Source organism: Typopeltis vanoorti, chromosome 22, assembly GCF_054136105.1.
Source record: "Typopeltis vanoorti isolate ZY-2024b chromosome 22, IOZ_Tvanoo_1.0, whole genome shotgun sequence".
Lineage (NCBI taxonomy): Eukaryota > Metazoa > Arthropoda > Arachnida > Uropygi > Thelyphonidae > Typopeltis > Typopeltis vanoorti.
Genome location: NC_143570.1, coordinates 12,153,061 through 12,173,107, shown reverse-complemented (window position 1 = coordinate 12,173,107; position 20,047 = coordinate 12,153,061). Strand labels below are relative to the sequence as shown.

The following is a 20,047-nucleotide window of genomic DNA, read 5'->3' as shown; positions in this document are numbered from 1 at the left end:
TCACACCCCTCTTTACCACAATGTTATACAACTTCCAGGGATGGCCTCTGTTTCTTTCCTTCTTGCTTTCTACTCTTTTTATAATCTCCTCTGGATTAATCCAGTAAAATCCCCTCCAGTGGCGACTCGTGGCTTGAAATCGTGGGGGTGTTGCAACTTTCAAAATATACATACACATTGTAAGTACAGTGTATATGTGTACTTACAGTGTGTATGTATATTTTAAAAGTTGCAGCATCCCCACGATTCAAGCCACGAGCCACTTGGATAAAATATCAAAATTATGGTAAAAATTTAAAAAAAAAATTAAACATGAAAAAATATTGTTTATTATATAAAATTATACAGTTTGGTATAATTCAAAATTACTTAAAAAATAAAATATATTCTTCTTGTTTTGTTTCATGAAAAAAGATTGTTTATTATCAATAAAATTATACAGTTTAGTATAATTCAAAATTACTTAAAAATAAAATCCATTATCATAACCCCGATAATGTTCTAAAATAAAAACTATAACAAATATTATGTTTTTAATTGTAATGTCCAAATATTTAAAGAAATGGGGTAAACACGATAAGCACTACGAACACTACTACTGGTGCAAACTGCATATAAACAACAGTGGAACTGCACGACGGACAGTGCCACATTACGCTAATAGCTCGCATCTCACTATGACGTGCATATGCTTGCGCGTGTAGCAATATGACACTGTGGTAAACACGGTGCTGCTAGCGTCCTTCGCCCTCCTAAGATGGATTTTTATTATTTTTTATACAAAATATGAGAATTGTATAGGATTGTTGATGATAAAATTAAATATTACAAATTATAAATAAATAAATATTTATAATTTGTATAAATAAATATTTGTATAAATTTTATAAATAAATTAATAAATATATTTATATATCGAGAAAAATTGGGGATGCTGCAGTTCCGCGGTGCCTATGCACGAGTCGCCCCTGATACCCTCACTAACTTAAATGTCTCTATCATATCACCACTTTTCCTTCTATCCACATTTCTTCAACCTTTCTCTCCATAATTGCATACCAGAGTCCTTATATTGTCTTAGTCACTCTTCTTTGCACCCTCTCCAATGTTTCAACATCACACTGAAAACCATGTGATTAAATCTGAGCACAGTGGTCTAAATGTGGTCTGACCAGTGTTACCTCCTTATCCCTACATGTTAGCATACTTTGTATCACACCAGCGTTAAAATATGCGGTCTTTGCAACACTTGCAACATGCCCTCTAAACTTTAGTCTGCTGTTAACCAACACTCCTGCATTTCAAATCTCATTCACTTCCTGCAGTATAGCACCATCAATGTAATACACAGCCTTATATTTCTGCACTCCAAAAGCAACACCTTGCACTTATTAATATTAAACAACTTCACTCCTTTGTCCAAGTCAAAAGTCTATTCCAATCTTCTTGAAGGGAATTAATATCAGTGGTCCCAACTTTGCGTAATTAGCAAACAATTGAAGATCCTCAGTCAGTTCATATGATATATCATTTACAAACAAGATAAACAGCAGGGCCCAAGAACAGAACCCTGGAGCATACCACTGGTTACCCTCCTTTTTTGAGACACTGCTCCATCATACACAGCCTGCTGATATCATTCAGAGAGCCAATCTCTGATCCTTCTAACCAATATATTATTCCATATAGCAGAAGAATTCCCTAGAATTAACTGACCAGTCAATCATCTTTCATACTGTACCCTTTCTTACTTTACCATACTTGTCACCTTCCTAGCCTGCACTTTATACTCAACAGCTTGTTCATCAACTTATGTGGTAATCTATCAAACACTTTTGCAAAGTCCAAGAAATCACTGTATATGATTATCCATTATCTGATGCACTCGTTACCCTATCATAAAATGCAAGTAAGTTGCTAAAACAGGACCTACCTTTTACAAATCTATGCTGACCATAATAAAGAATGCTATGTTCATCATCCAGTCCTGGATTCCATTCCTAACCAATCTCTCCAACACCTTGACCACAACTGCAGTTATATAGACTCGTCTATAATTGGAAATGTCTATCCTAGAACTGTTCTTGTGGAGTGGTACTATTTTCCCTTCTTTCCACTCCTTAAGAACCTTACCCACTGCAAGACTTTCATTAAATAACAACATCAAGGTCATAGTTAACTGTTGTGCACATTCCTTAAGAATACATGGCGATATGTCATCCATTCCCACAGCCTTATTAACATCTAATCCAATCAACACCTGATATGCCTCTGATATATCTTCTTTCATTTCCAATTCTCCTCATACTTGCCTCTCTTCTATATATTGCATGGCATCATTTACACCAGTATGGTATATGCTGATAAAGTGCTCATTCAATAATTCCACTATATTCTTTGCAACAGTCATTCTGCTGCCATGACTATCTACCAGTGTCAACCTGCCATAATTATTGTTTCTCTCATTTGCATATCTATCTATCCGAATGGCTTTAACAGGCCTTTAAGGCCCACAACCTTCCAAGCATGCTTGGATTTCGTAACCGAAATACGAGGATAGAATGGTCACTCCTATGCCTCAAGGTATTCTTGGCTGTATCCGTGTGTGTTCACGGGGCCGGTTTGCCTGCTTGCGGGATGAAAAACGCCAGATAAACTGGCGGAAAAAACCCTACTGCCCAAGACCGGCTGGCTAACTTGGCTATGGCTGAGGAAGATCCTTCAGCTCCTCACGTCTCCGACGGGAATCGAACCTAGGACACTCCTTCCCCAGGCATATGGTTGCGAAGTGCAAAGCCACTAGGCTAACCGCGCGGACTCTCATTTGCATATAGCAGAAGAATTCCCTAGAATTAACTGACCAGCCAATCATCTTTCATACTGTACCCTTTCTTACTTTACCATACTTGTCACCTTCCTAGCCTGCACTTTATACTCTTCATAGATCTGAGTGCCACCAACTGTCTTGTACCTCTTCCATACATTTTCTTTTTCAACACAGCTTGCTTGATATCTTAGTTTATCAATTTCACTCCTACTCTATTTACTCACTTAACATGCAGTTATACATTGCTTGTTCCAGATACTGCCTTTTGAATTTCCATGCACTGTCAATATTTTTTCTGCACAGCTCATCTCCCCAACATATTGATGCTGATTGACTACAGAGTTTCTCATAATCACCCACTTTATACCTCCACATATATCTGTTTTTGGCAGTAACCTTTTTTTTGTTTAACCACTATCCAAATAAGTACTTCATGATCATCTCACCAACTGGCATTAGTATAAATAGCTCATTGTCAACTACATCTTGTGAAGTTAAAACCGAATCTAAAAGACTAAAGCCTCTAGTTGATTCAGTCACATGTTGCTTAAGATATTTATTCCTCAGAAATTTAACAAACTTGCTCTATAGGATAGGAGAGGCATGCTGCTAATCATATCGGATTACTTGAATCCAGTTAGAGTTGAAATCTATGATTGTATACTACTACTACTAACAGTATTTCATGTGGCAATGAGTTTGAAGCCATCTGGTGTGAGGTGTTATTACAGACCTGGTGGATCAGTTGCTAGTGATGAAGAAATGCATCATCAAATAGAAAAGATAAGCACGAAAAGAGTAATCATACTGAGAGATTTAATTATCCAAATACTGATTGAATAGCAGTAGAATCTCATGAGAAAAATGAAAATGCATTTATAGAGCTGTTGTGGGACAACTTCCTCAAGCAGCATGTGACAGAAGGAACCCGAGGTCAAACAGTGTTAGATTTGATTATAGTGTCAGGAAGCATTTCTGTTAAAGATGTAACTATTCTGCCTCCGGTTGGTGACAGTGATCATGCGGTACTCACTTGGGAAGTGACTAAATTTATGAATGTTCCATTCAGAAAAGGTTACATGCTGAACTGCAGAGTAGGAAATTATGACCAATGAGGGGTATACTGAGTTAAGTGGAATGGGAAGAATATTGGCAGTGCATGGGAAGCGTTTAAACAATACTTAAATGATGTGATATCAGAATGTGCCCCGAGAATTCGAAGAATAAATAGTGTAGGAGTCAAATGGATCCATAAGCTTATTAAGCAAGAGATTCATAAGAAAAGGATGATGTGGAAGGAATACAATCTGCATAAGGATGAAGTCCGTTATGAACGTTATAAGCAACAGGCTAGGATAGTCACAACTGTTGTATGGAAAGCAAAGTCGGAGTATGAAAAGAAACTGGCTCCATGCTAAAGACAAACCACAAGAATTCTATCGATATGCTGCAAGTAAAAGAAATAATAGGAAAGAATAACTCTTCTAAATGCAGATAGCATGAAGGTTACAGACGCAGAAGAGGTTGTTCAACTAATGAGTGCCCATTTTGTTAAAAGCTATCAACCTGGTGTACATGGCAATGAGCTCAGTGCTACCTCTTCACTGGATGAAGAAACTCAGGTGTATGAGGATGAGGTGTTAGAGCTTTTGCACAATCTGAATAAGAATTCAGCAATAGGGACTGATGGAATATCAGCACATGTGCTAAAAGAGTGTTCAGCTGAACTGACTATTTCTTTGACCAGGCTGTTTAATATGAGTCTCAGAACAGGGAAAATTCTGCAGAATGGAAAGAATGTATGGTAATTCCATTGCACAAGGGTGGTCATGGGGCAAAGACCAAAACATTCAGAAATGGGTTGACAGTGGATCTCTACTTTGCAATGAGCAACATGCGTTTACTAAGGGAAGATCATGTTTTAGTAGCTTTCTCACATTCTATAACAATGTTACCATTGAACTAGAGAAGGGGAATGGATGCACCATGATACTTTTGGATTTTGCTAAGGTTTTTGACAGAATATAGCATTGTAAAATCTCTTGTAGTAAAAAATAGAAATATTTTTCACCTATATCGATTTTACATGGGCTATTAAAATACTTATAATTAAGAGTGTACATAACCTAATGTAATGCAGTAATTTTGTAATATAAGGTTAAAATAATTGAGTGTAGAACCACAAGCAATTGTAACTAAAAAGCTTGGACAGGATTAGGCTAGTGAACTGAAGGTCAACAACAGTCTCAAAGGTCACCAGAATATGAGTTTTGCTGCCAAAACCTACTGTATGCATGGGTGATAAGGGCGCTACCAGCAAATCTGGGAACTTTTTTGGATATGATATAAAAGGCGGAAATTGAGGCTCGAGGACTCTCCCTCTTATTTTTTGTTCCTGTTGGCAAGCTTTTCGAGGATGGGAAGAGTCGTGATCCTGCCAGCAGTAGTTTCTGGAGATGATGGGGCGTATGCTGGTAGTATTACAAGATATCCTTCTGGGAAATTCTTTGAAGAATGTGCTGATTTGTAGCAGCCAGTGAAGTTCCTAACATCGATATAAAAATAAAATAAAATTCATTAAAATTACAAGGAAGGAATCTGCAAGATGACAACCACCGGATAGTGCCCGATCATAGCCGTTGCGCAATAAAAAGAAAGGAGCCAGTGGAATTAACCCTTAACCCTTTTGGATTCAGGATTGTACATGATATAGAGACCTTGTAAGTAGATTGCTTTATGTTAATAGCCTAGATTGTGTGTACTGACGATAGATGTTGATTCTGTTTAACTAATGGTATAATGTGTTTGAAGAGATCAGAAAGCCGAACGTCAGTTTGAATGTGTATAATAGAATACTGTAGACTTGAATAATGCTTGTGTTACATAATGTTTAGGACGTGTACAGTGTAATTTTGCTTTTTATTGTTTGTAATGAGAGAAAGGTTATGTGTGCTAAAATCCATCCACGTGTTAATAAGTTGAGTGTGAATAATTTCTTTGTCTAATGCTTTAAGTGAATTGTTCTAATGAATGTGTGGAGAATCAGGCACATGATATGTTCTATTTACTTTTGTATATAAACTGTCTAAGTTAGAATAAACATGTTTGGTTTTGTTGATAGCTTGCCTGATCTTTGTTAGCCAATGCACTGTCTCATAAAAACAAATCGAACCTGTGTAATCTAAGTAAATTTACAGCCACGACTGAGTAATTCAGAGTTGCTTGAGATAGAATTGATTTAAGAGTTATTCCACATGTGTAGCTAAAATATTATTTTGTATGTAAAGGAAAGATAAAAAATTCTTTTACACGATTCTTAATGTGCGCCATTATTTTTAAGAATTAATACATACCAAATTAATACAATAAATTTTTAAGAATTAATACATTTGAATAATAGCAATGTAGATTGAGGATTTTGTCTCAGCCAGAGGCTTTTTATAAGTCTACGAGACTTGTACATGTGAGACTATACTTTATGGTCTTGAAAGGAGGGAGTAAAACTAAGTAGATTACGAAAGGAATAGAGTTTAATAATAGTATTAAATGTGAGTTAGAGATTAGAGCATATAGGAATTTTGTACAAGCTCAAGCAACCATGAAAAAATAGAAAAGTAAGAGGGGGAAACACACATTGAGTTAAAAAGTAAAGTAATAAACTATAAATTACAAATTACAAAATTTTACAGCATGGTAGACTGTTGCATAAATTGGAGAATATGGGTTTGGGTTATAGAATATTTGCATGGATAGAGGATGGCTGACTGACAGATATCAAAAAGTGGTATACAGGATATGTGAGTCTGCAAGGGTTAAGGTAACAAGTAGTGTACCACAACGATCAGTGCTTAGTCCCCTGTTTTTCAATCTGTACATTAATGATAGCGGGAAGGATTTGAGAAGCAACATACAGCTATTTGCTGATGATGCAAAGATAGGTAGGGTAATCAGGAATGTTACTTATATGCAGTACTTGCAGAATGATTTGAATAGGTTGGAACTACGGGCATGGGAAAATGGATGTCAGTTCAGTGTTATTAAATGTAAAATCATTCACTTTGACGTGATTAGATATCCATTGTTGTATTATATTGGCGGGATTATGCTAGAAGGTGATGAGGCTAGGGATCTTGGAGTGTTAATAGATAGGAAGTTGAAGTTTTGGGGCCATGTGGCAAAGACTGCAAATACAACTTAAAAGATAATTGCAATGCTGAAACAAACATTTACATGGAAAGATAAGGATGTTATTTTGCCTCTTTACAAGCCGTTGATAAGACCTCACTTGGACTATTGTGTGCAGGTCTGGTTTCCGTTGTGATTCTGATATACTGGAGAAAGTGCAAAGGAGACTGTTAAAAATGATATCAGGATTGTGGAATACTGATTATGAAGACAGATTCAGAATTTGTAGACTGCAGACACTAGCAAACAGGAAAAAGAGGGGTGTTATGATTGAGACTTACAAACTTCTGAAAGGGTCATACAGGATTTCAGTTGAGCGAATTTTTCGTTTTATGGAGGGTGGGGGAGAGGAGAAGAGGGCATCCTTGGAAGCTAAGAATGAATGCTGCTAAGAAGAAGGTGAGGGCTAGATTTTTCTCTCATAGGGTGGTGTGTGATTGGAATGGGTTGCCATTTGATGTTGTGAGTGCAAGCAGTGGAAATGAATTCAAGAATAATTATAGCTGGTGTGTGTAGTACGCGGCCTCTCTCTCTCGATGAGTCCCTGACTCCCTGGAGGTCTCTTAATTATAATAATAATTCCTCTAATTATAGCTCTCATCAGGATCACCTTCTTTTTACATGCCGAACTAGTTTGCCTAAGCATTTCACAATCAGCCTTCTCTTACATTCCCTGACCTATAACAGCATCAGATATGCTAGCCTGTTAATTTCAACTTCATAGCACACAGATTCAAAAGACTGCATGTACTATCAATTTCCACACTTTGTGGACAGAATTCCTCTGCAATCATTAACAGCAGCCCCCCCCCCCCTTCTTTTCACATTCATGTCCTTCTGGAAAATTGTATATCCATTTCTATTCCTGGCATTACATCATCCTCCGACAACCAAGTGTCACTTGTACCATTATCTTTGGACATATGACTCAATTAATGCCACAAATACATTTGTGTACAAACATAACAATCCTTATCTTTGAAGCCATTCTACCAGCACCAACCTTCTCCATTTTAGCTGCTATACCCCCTCCCTCTCTCTCTCTCTCTCTGATTGCCATTCGTACATGTCTCATCCTTACCTTTATACATTCCATCACCTTGTGCTGCTAGTAAGATGGATACGACTTCGTATCCATCTTACTCCTGTTGTACAACCAGTTTAGCTGTACTATCCTGCTTCACTAGTATGCTTAGATTGTTTGCTACATTAACCTCTTGATTCTGTGCCTTCTCAGGAAAGAGTAGCCTTTCTAAATACCCATCATCAAATTGACTTACTATAGAATTTTTATTAAAATTGACAACAAAATCACACCCTTCAGAAAATAAATTACATATAAGTGGGGGAGTACCAGTTATTTTTATTATCTAGATAATTAAAATTGGTTCATATAGAACAAAACTTTATAAGCACTTAAAACTGTAGTGCACCCACTCTTTGCCAACACTAGTAATATAAAATTACATTGTCTACTTAGCTTATTTATTTATTTCATATGATGATACAATGCCCATGAGTCCCTTTTATAGGGAGGTAAAAGATACTCACCATCTCAATATCTCCTAATTTTATCCAGGCTCAGGACCTCGTAGCTGACGAATTAGGCATATGGCTATGTCATAAGTATTCCTGACTGTAATCCATGTGTGTTTAAGGGGCTAATTTGCCTGTTCTGGGGGGGGGGATGAAAAAACCCTCCATATGAGACTGGCTAATTCACCTTTCGTTGAAAGAGACCAGATAAAGGTTCCTCGTGTCATGGACGGGGAATCGAGTCCAGGACTTTATGACCAAGCAGCTTCGTCTATACCGACTGAACTACAGAGGCTCTATCTACATAGCTAAGTTACTGGTATGAAAGTACCAAAAAAAAAAAAAAAACTATTTTTTAATATTTTATCTGTTTTTTCACTAAAAACATTAATTTTTTTGTGTCTTTGACATAAAAAACTCAACATGTATTTGCTTACGTAAAAAGTCCTAAAAAGACTTATGATAAGTGATACTAAATATGCTGCAAGATATAACAAGAAATCGAGCTTTTCTCCATTTTCAAAAAGCTGCTTTGGCTGAAGAGTTAAAATGAAAATAGCAAAATGAGACCAATTTTGCTTTATAGTCAACTATCATGCATATCTATCTCTTACAAAAATTAAAAATTTTTATCTCCCACATTACTTTTTTTTTTCTCCTATAGAAGAAAGGCTTCAATCAAGGTGATTTAGGCATACATATTCCACCACATACATAAATGAAACACAAAAAATCAGACTTATGGATTAAAGAAAGGTAAAGTGCAAAATAAGAAAAAAAGGGCATTTGAAAAACAGATGCCAATCATCTTGAAAAAAATTACATTTTGGTTTAATCCTTTATTCAAGTGTAAGCAAACAAAGTTTGTGCTTGAAATATTTTCAGGACTGGGGCAACTCGTGGTAAAGGTGGTATAAGTTCCGATCACTTGCCGTAGTATCCCATAATGCAAAGTACATATCATTATGGGTATGTATAATGCTATGCATTATGGAAAGGATCACTACCCAGACCAGTTTCTACCTTTATTGAGTTCTCGTCAGTGGCAGCTAGACCCAGAGGTGGTGATACTAAGGTAGAAGTAATGCAAAAGTCATATCACCATATACCAGTTGCCAAAAGGTGTCAACACATTATTATTAAATTTCTGGATTAGAAATAGTTGATGAAAGTTTTTTCACTTGGCTATGCTACCAATTACATATTTTGGTTTAATCCTTTATCCAAGTGTAAGCAAACAAAGTTTGCACCTGAAATATTTTCAGGACTGGGGCAACTCTTGGTAAAGGTGGTATAAGTTCTGATCACTTGCCTTAGTATCCCATAACACAAAGCACATATCCTTATGGGTATGTATAATGCTATGCATTATGGAAAGGATAAAGGATTAAACCAAATATGTAATTGGTAGCATAGCAAAGTGAAAAAACTTCCATAAACTATCTCTAATCCAGAGAATTTTAATAATAAGGTTCAATTTAGAAATTATGGACTTTACAACTGTGTTATGTATAAATAACTATTTTAATTTCCAGACGTTTCGACCTTCATATTAAAGTCATCATCTGATGTGTATATACAAATATATAAGGACAAGCTATATATTTGTGTATACTCCAGATGATGAGTATATGTTTTGATGTTTCCCGATGTTTTGACCTTAATATGAAGGTCAAAACATCGGGAAATTAAAATAGTTATTTATAACATGGTTGTAAAGTCCATAATTTCTAAAATGAATGCTGATCACCGTGCAACACTAAAAGAAAGGACACCGTTTGACAACTGGTATATGGTGATATGACTTTTGCATTACTTCCACCTTAATATCGCCACCTCTGGGTCTAGCTCCCACTGACAAGACCTCAATAAAGGTCGAAACCGGTCTGGGTAGTGATCCTTTCCATAATGCACAGCATTATACATACCCATAAGGATGTGTGCTTTGCATTATGGGATACTAAGGCAAGTGATCAGAACTTATACCACCTTTACCACGAGTTCCCCAGTCCTAAAAATATTTCAGATGCAATTAATTACATTTGGATAAAGGATTAAACCAAATATGTAATTGATAGCATAGCTAAGTGAAAAAAATTAGTTCATCTGAAAATTAAAAATGGAAGTGAAAAAAAAATCAGAAATTGGAGGATCTGTAAATAAATTATGATTAATATTAAAGGCCTTCAAAATTGAAAATTCCATCCATCTGCCAAATAAAAATGACCACCATAATTAATTGGATGGCAAAAAAAAAATAATTCATCCATTGAAAGGGTAGAATAGCAAAGTAGCTTGCTTTCATCAAAATTATGTAGCTTCAGTCCCTGATGATTTCACTTGGAATGAGACAGAAGTGTGTGTGCGGAGACCTCTTCCTTCTTTCATTTTGCCTGGTTGCCTAGCTGTTGGTATCAAATGCCCATTAGTCAGAAAGACATAGGTTTGAATCTCAGTAAAAAGGAAAACTGGCTAGAAAAACACATGAATGACAAGAAATTATATTCTTGTTTTAATCCTGTACCCAACCAACATAAAAGTGTGAGGTAACTTCACGGAAATCTACTTGCATGTAGAGATAGTTGACTTCACATCAGTTGCATTGGTAACCAATAATGTCAAAACATTATGGGAGGTGGGAGTCACTATCCAGACTGGTTTTTCCCTTTTTTGTGAGGTCTCATCAGTGGAAGCCAGACCCAAGAAGATGCCAAGGTTAAATCATTGCAAAAGTCATATATTTTCCATATAAATAAGGAAAAAAAAGTTTATCGTTTTATTAGTAAATACTCTGGATGAGAAAGAGATTTGTGGAAAGGTCTGGGTAGTGACCTTTCCTGTAATGGGTTTACATTATGGAATACTGAGAAAATTGGCATGAAGTCAGCAGCCTCTGTATATATGTAGACTAGTCATGAAGTTACTTCATGCTTGGGTATAGGATTAAAACAAGAATATGATTCCTTGGCAAGTATAACATGCATTGTAACCCAAGAGGAATAAATTTCCATAAGAATATGTTGCTCTTGTGGAAAGTTTTTCACAGATATCATACACTGGCTTTGTAGCTATAGTTGCCTTCAGAACAACTAAATTTAAAATAATTGAAAACAACTCTGCTGAATTTTCACGGGGGAACGTTTGTGTTTTAAAAGATCTTCCAAATTTAGTTGAAACTAGTAGCATAATAAATAAAGACATCTATTTGTAAAGAAGGTGAAGAAGAAAGCTGCCTTTTTTTCTTTTTTTTTTCTATTTTAGAAGAGCACTTTCTTTCAGGAATTGGATTTGGCATCCTAGTGCATTCTAATGAAATATCTACAGTGAATTAAAAGTAACAGCTTACAACTGAAGTTGTAGCAGGTCAAATATGGAGACTAGATATTCAGCACATGGCAATACTAACACATAATTACATCATTAGCCCTTTAACTGCTGATTTTATATTCTACTGACGTTGTCCCATGTGCTGAATTAATTTCTCAAAAAATTTATAAATAAAATCAATTAAAATTCTTACTGAAGCAAGAAGTCTGGACAGCATCATACATTCTTGATATACACTTGTTCACTCACAAAAATGGCAATAATGGTGTTTTATAAAATTTGCATAATCAAGGGGTGTCCACTTGATTATGCAAATTACACACATTAATTTATGTGTGTCATTTGCATAATCAAGTGGACACCAACCATACATATATGGGCTCAGCAAAGCAGGCATGTATTTCCGAGCCTGTAATAATATGTTCTCAGCAGTTAAAGGGTTAAGAACAGAAACTTCTTTAATGTTATCTATCACTTATGACTCAACATCTTGAGACATGTCTTGCATATGATGACTGATAGTGTTATCTGACATAGTAATGTTTGAAATATCTTTTTCATATTCCTCGCCTAACATAATATTTTCAATTTTACAGTATGCTACCAATTATATATTTGGTTTAATCCTTTATCCAAGTGTAAGCAAACAAAGTTTGCTCCTGAAGTATCTTTCAGGACTGGGGCAACTCGTGGCAAAGGTGGTATAAATTCTCATCACTTGCCTTAGTAATGCAAAGCACATATCCTTGCAGACATTATGGGATACTAAGGCAAGTGATAAGAACTTATACCACCTTTGCCACAAGTTGTCTCAGTCCTGAAAAATACTTCAGGTGCAAACTTTCTTTGTTTACACTTGGATAAAGGATTAAACCAAATATATAATTGGCAGCATAGCCAAGTGAAAAAACTTCCATCAATTTACAGTATGCTAGTAAAATTAGTGACTCAGCAATTGTGTGTAGTTTCATCTTTTTTGCACTGAAATTCATCTACCACCATTGATATTCAAAAACATCTGTCTCCGATGGGATTGGGACTTATCACTTGTTGGTTGGAGAGTATATGTGCTATTCTCTTGGCCAACAGACCTACAAATACAGCATTCGTGAGATTATATTTTAATTAATGTTTTATATGTACTTTTCATAAGAATTGTGATTGAGAATGCCATTTTCTACATAAATTGTACATTAAATAAACAGTACTTATATTTTTTGTGATTTTATTTTAAATGTGAGTATTTATACTTATTGTCTGTTTTAATTTTAGAACTATGTTTTAGAGATTAAAATAACATGACTTAAAATAATAGTAAATTCTTAATTGTCCTAGTTAGATACAAGCATTTTGTGTACTTCTTTTCACTCTCACACAATAATAATGAGATGGTTTGGTGTTTTGCTTTTAGTTTACGTAGACGAATATACAGTAATTTATACGGATAATATTTTCATGTGTCACTAGCATTACAGTTGTTTGGCAACATGAATGACACTAAATTGAACTTAAAAGATTTTAATAATATGAGACATTGTCAAATTTTTTATATGCACTATTGGTTTTCTAAATTGTTAATGCTAAATATGTTAATTTTATTTCCAAGATTGTTATATTACATTATCTATGTTTATTCACATTTTACGTCCGTAGACACAGTATCTCACATGGTTTTGGCAATGATGTCTTCTGCTAGAATAAGTGGTAGGGTCGCAAATTTCCTTTCCACACAAAGTTTGTAGGACTATCACAAACATCCATGCCCATGGTGGGATTTGAACCCACGGCCTCCTGGCTGGAGAGGCAGACACTCTAACCACTCTGCCAACCAGGCCAGCATCTATGTTTATACTGAAATATATTTAGAATTATTAATAAATATGATTATGCCTATATTGGTATCATTTAATATATTTTTATCATTACTAGTATAAATTAGTATATACTGTTGATTTATTTATTTTAAGATCATCTAATGTGTAGAGAAAAGCCTATCTTTCTTAGCCTAAAAATTGGGATTGGCTAGTTGTATATAGATGCTTTGTTCTCACTATAATAGTATTTGCTATTATAGTGAGATCACAGTAGTTATCAAACTACCGTGGTCTCACTGTAACATACTAATAAAAACTGGATATGATAGCTTTATAGTAATCAGTTAAGCTATAACATCAAAGTTTTTATTGGTTTATTATTTATTGATAAATCTAAGTACATTTCAATATAATATAGATAATATATTAACAGTCCTAGAAACAAAATTTAACAGATGTTAAAATATCACTAGCAATAGTATAATTATAATAATAATTATTATTTGGTAACCTCCATGGAGTTAACAGACTCATTGTGGGAGGCTCACTCAACCAGCAACATGTCTATCGTAATGTGCTTTGAAGTTATTTACACTACCTGCACTCACAATACACTCAGGCAATGAATTCCACTCACTAACAACTCTCCATATAAAAAATCTACTCCTCACTCCCTTCTTCACCATCCCTATAAAACTTCCAGGGATGGCCCCTCGTTCTTAACATCCACTCTTTTTATAATTTCTTCTGTATTAATCTGATAGAATCCCTTAAGTAAATGTCTCACATTATTATTCTGTTCCAAATGAAATTCAGCTACAGTAGATGTTCCATTTCTGCAAACTTTTTTTTTGTCCCTATGAATTTTCTGCTATAGTGAGAGCTAACTGCATATATATTATTACTGATAATATTACAGAAACTTGTAAGTTTTTAATGCTTATTTTCAGAGGTTTCCTAGTTGAAATAGGCTTGTATTATTTAATCTTAGATTCGGTTCCTGAACTAACTTGTAATTTATATGTAATTATAAAGGGAAGTATTTTTATTTCTAATGAAAATGTGATAAATGTATTATATTACATATAATGTATATGATACATTACTATTATTTAGACTTGGATGACCAAGGCAGATAACATAATTGAGCTAGAGGAATACAGAGAGGTGAAGTATTAAAAGTGAAAGAAGATGTATTCCAAATACTGAGTATGCTAGATATCAGTAAGGTAGTAGGGGGACTAAGTGGAATTTCAGCATGTGTTTTAAGGGAATGTGCCACCATTAACCTGGTTATTTAATGAAAGTCTTACAACAGAGCAAGATCTTGAAGAGTGGAAGGAGGGCAAGATGGTGCCATTGCATAAGGGTGGTGGTAGAATGGAGGTATCAAATTATAGGCCAGTTTGTATTTCTTTTGTGGTGGTCATGATTTTGGAAAAATTGGTAAGAACACGTATACAGAATTGGACAGTTGAGGACAGTATTATTTACACAGACCAGCATGTTTTTTTAATGCTCTTGTTTTAGTAATCTGGTTGCCTTTTACAATAGAATAACAAGAACATACACTGTCATCTCTTTGGATTTTACAAAGGCATTTGGGTACCATGTGACATGTTGGTTATTAAGTTACAACATATAGGCTTGGATATAAGGTTATTGGATTAGATTGGTAACTGGCATTCTGACAGACATCAGAGAGTTGCATATGGGTGAAAATCAGGGAATGGAAAGGTTAGAAGTGGAGTTCCACAGAGTTCAGTACTGGGACCATCAAGCTTTATATCATAGTAATTGTCACTGAACTACAGGGAGATATTCAGTTGTGCTGATGTTTTGGCTCTTCAAGAGGATGTGAATAAGCTGGAAATGTGGACAAATGAATGAGGGGATGTCAATTTAAATGTAAGGTTTTGAAATTTGGGATCCACAGATGGGATGCTTCATACTAACTTGGTGTCATACTGGAAGAAGTGAAAAAAGCAACAGATCTCAGGGGGTATTATGGATAGAAACTTAAATTCAGAGAACACGTTAGAACACATTGCAAAGGTTGTGAAGGCAACTCGGATAACTGCTGCACTATTGAAGAGAACATTGACTATGAGAAATAAAAGGGTTGTGGTCCCAGTGTATAATTCCCCCCCGAGATCTGTTGCTGCTTTCACTTCTTCCAGTATGACACCAAGTCAGTATGATGCATCTCATTTGTGGATCAGGGAATGGAAAGATCAGACTACATCTGGATTTCTGTGTACAGGTTTGGTCACTGGGGTTTGAAGGAGATGAAAAGACCTTGGAGGGAGAGAGAGAGCGAGAATGAAGAGACAGATAATGAAAAATTCTGTCCCCATAACAATTTTGGTTATGGAAATAGAATGAAGTCGTACAAAATACAGAGTTTGGTTGATAGAAGACAAAGATTGGGGTGGGGGGGGGCCTATGATTGAAGCATTTAAGGTGTTAATCTCCCAAGCAGTTGCAAAAGGAAGTAATGTGTAAGAGGACAAAAAGTAAGTTTTTTTTGCATGGAGAGTGGTAGGAGCATAGGCTACATTGCCTGAGAAGGCGTTAAATTTTTTTGTGCAAATGGTGCATGAGTTTAACGAGTCGTCTGGTGTTGCGCTCCCACAATGACTCTTATGGAGGCCAACGATTATTAATATATTTACCATTTGCACCATTTCAATCCATGTTCAACAATAACATATTGAACATGAATCCATAATATTACATTATAATTACTCTCTCTAGTTGAAAACTGCATGCTGTTATTTTCTTACAAGTTTCTTTATGGCAGTGTAGGATGGCATTGAAAAGAATAAGATGCAGGAAATCTTTAAGGACTTTTCCACTTCAGATTAGTTAGCTGGTAAAATACAGATATGACAGTTTTTTTTCTCTCTCTCTTACAAAAGGCAATTAGTCAAAATGAATACTAGCCTCAGTTCCCCTGAATACAATTCTAACTCACTGCAACCCTCCCCCCCCCCACGCACATACACAGATTTGAACAGCATACTGCCAACTGAATTACTAGATGGAGAAATATACCATTAAAGAATTAGATTGATTGATTTTTATCTCCCTTGTTTTGCTTTGGAACTATGATTTATATTGAGATGAATTATTATTTTTTTCCTTTTCAGTACGTTCAAAAGTTCATCAGGATTAAACAGAAGGGCAGATCTTTATTTGAAAGAACATGAGCATATTAGAAAGTAAGTATAAATAGTTAGTATTCATTGACAAAATTATTATAAATTACTTAAGTGATAAGAAATACATTTATTTTCAAGACAGTATAGATACAAACATGAAACAAAACAAACAAAAAAAAAAAGAGTAACTGAAACAGAAACCAAATTTGTGATGTAGTCTTCATTTTAGAAATTATGGACTTTACAGCCATGTTATAAATAACTATTTTAATTTCACAACGTTTCAACCTTCATATTAAGGTCATCATCTGGAGTATACACAAATATACAAAGACAAGCTGAGTTACATTTCACACAATATGCTAAAGAAACAATGATTTGATCAATGGTTATTCTACTGGCATGACCTCTAGTGAAAATATAATATATGTGTGTGTGTATATATATATATAGAGAGAGAGAGAGAGAGAGAGACAGAGATTAAATAAAAAATACAAATAAAATTAATTAATTAATTAGAAACTACATGAAAGCTATATTCTATTTAAGATAATATTAGAGAAACATTCTTTCATATAGATGGTTTTCTTACAGTAACAATGATGTCCTAATTTAACATGACAATTGTTATTAGATTTAAGATTCTGGATTATCTACAGTCATACAGGGGCAGGAATGATATTAAAGCAACTGATTTAACCACAATAGAATATAAGAACATAAGTTACCTTTATAACTCTGCTACTAGCATGTTCTTTCTTGTGGTTATGTCAGTTGCTTTAATATAATTTTTGTTCTAGGTATTGATCAGCACTTTCCATCCCCCCCCCCTTGTATGAGGAATTTGATGATGGTGATATATCATTCCCCTGAAAGCATATGAGAAATTTGATGATGGTGCTGATTTTATGTAGTTCAAAACTGAAACTAAGGTATTCTAACATGCAAAAAGCAGTTGTAGAAAGATTTATAATTATAATTTGACTATTTTTACACTTTACTTTTTAATTTCATTTATTTAATTACTGTTGTTTTCTTTCTGCAAAAACATTTTTTTTTGGACTATGCTAGTTACACATATATTCCTTTTGTTGTGTCTACAGAAGCCTTTCTTGCATTAGAACAAGTCTTCATGAATGAAATCTGTAACTTGTTGTAAGCAAGTAGTAATTATATACTTTTATAATTTATTTCCTTTTGAAGCAAATTCTGCATTTCAGAGGGATTTTACCATAATAGATCAGATTTTTGATATTACATTATTATGTGGCACCTCCAGGGAGTCCAAAGTCTCATCGAGGGAGGGCATCTACTCTACCTGTCTCCACCACTCAATCCACGAACTACAATGAACTGCAACTACACCGATGCCATCTACTGCCCGCCACCACTAATATTTTCACAGATTTGGCTGGAGAGTGGATACGTTAACCACTTGGCCAACCAGGCCAGATTTTCTCGCTCACAACATCCCACTTTGGAACGGATTTCTCCTATCCCTTAGGACCAACTGACCCATCTTTCATTGGTCAATTTTATAATTTTCCGGGACAATCAGTCATAGCAGATCACGAAAGCTAGACTAGTTCAGAGTCTGTTGGAAAAAAGTTTTTTTGCATAAAACAGATGCCAATTTCAAAGGTCATAGATATAATTTAAATAGCAAGGGATGTTTGCACATTGAGAAATTTCTGCAAAATTGTTACTCTAAATTTATGCATTTCTTAAGCAATGATGTATACCTTCGTCATAACTATTTATTGAAGACTTATATTTATTCAACATCACCACATAGCACCAATTCTGACATATGTCTGTTATTTTTAATTTAAATATAATTCTTACTGCTGTTTGACTGAGCAGATAGAATCTCTACTCTCAGACTTATACTACTGGTGGATCAGAATTAGTTGTTGGTATGGATTTAAAAAGTTAGCTAATTCAGTGGCAGTGCTGCCAGAGATTTTTCTTTTTTTTTTTTTTAATGACTCTTGCCCACGAATAGTTGTAAACCCATAGTACAAGGGACACTAATGCCTTGACTGTGATAGCACTCCACTCAAATTAGATATTATTATTATTCAGGCCTCCATGGAGTAACAAGATTCATTGTGAGAGATCCACCCTAGAAAACACAATCTATCATGCCACTCTCTGAACCCATTTGACTGTTCATGCTCTCACCACTCTATAAGAAAATGAATTCCATGGTTCAGCCACTCTCCATGCAAAGAAACCATTCCTTACCCTCTTGCTCACAACTTCCTTTTGTAACTTCTGGGGATGGCCTCTTGTCCCCACTCCTTCTCTCTGTTCCACCAAATGAAAAAACTCCCAATGTCAATCCTACAACTACCTCTTAACTGTTTATAAGTCTCAATCATATTATCTCTCAACTCTGCAGTCCACATTCCTTCAGCCTATCCTCATAACTAACATTGTATACAGTCCTGATATCATCTTGGTTATCCACATCTGCACTTTTTCCCATGGTTAATTTATCCTCTTCAAATCATGGGAACCAGATTTGAGCATAGTAATCCAGGTGTTTTCTGATTAGGGCTTTATATAATGGAATGACAACTCTTTCATCTCAGCAGATCAGTATCCTCCTTAGTATTGCAACAATTTTCTGGGTTACCTTCGTGACCTTTGCAATATGTTCCCTGAATTTCAGGTTTCTATCAATCATCACCCCCAGATCCCTTGGCTCCCCAACTTCCTCCAGTATATTTCCTCCAACTGAGTATGCAGCCTTCCATCGATGTATCCCAAACGTCAAGACTATACATTTAGCTGAATTGAACTGAAATCCTCATTTTGCCCATCTGTTCAATTTATCCAAATCCTATTGCAGAGTTACCAGCTGCAGTAATTCTAATAACCCTTCGCAGTTTCACATCATCTGCCAACAACTGAATATCCCCCTGCAGTCCATTGACAATGCCATTGATATAAAGGTTAAACAATACAGGCCCCAGTACTGAGCCTTGTGGGACCCCATTGAAACCTTCTACTTCTTTGATACCGCTTCCTCATACACAACTTTCTGATACCTGTCAGACAGCCAAATTCAATTCACTAACCTGACATCTAAAACCATCTGCTGCAACTTAAATATCAGCTTATCATGAGGTATCCTGTCAAATACATTTTGTAAAATCCAAAAAACATGGCAGAATGTGTCTTTCCCT

At 35.3% G+C, this 20,047-nt stretch overlaps 1 protein-coding gene across 3 annotated transcripts in view; it reads left to right on the top strand.

Moving 5' to 3' along the window:
- Gos28 (golgi SNAP receptor complex member Gos28) overlaps positions 1–20,047 on the top strand; it is a 167,909-nt gene that overhangs the window by 102,053 nt on the left and 45,809 nt on the right. For all 3 annotated transcript variants that reach the window (XM_090412004.1, XM_090412003.1, XM_090412002.1), the window contains exon 5: positions 16,842–16,913. In XM_090412004.1, the coding sequence (XP_090268130.1) occupies positions 16,842–16,913 (72 nt within the window). The remainder of the gene's footprint in view (positions 1–16,841; positions 16,914–20,047) is intronic.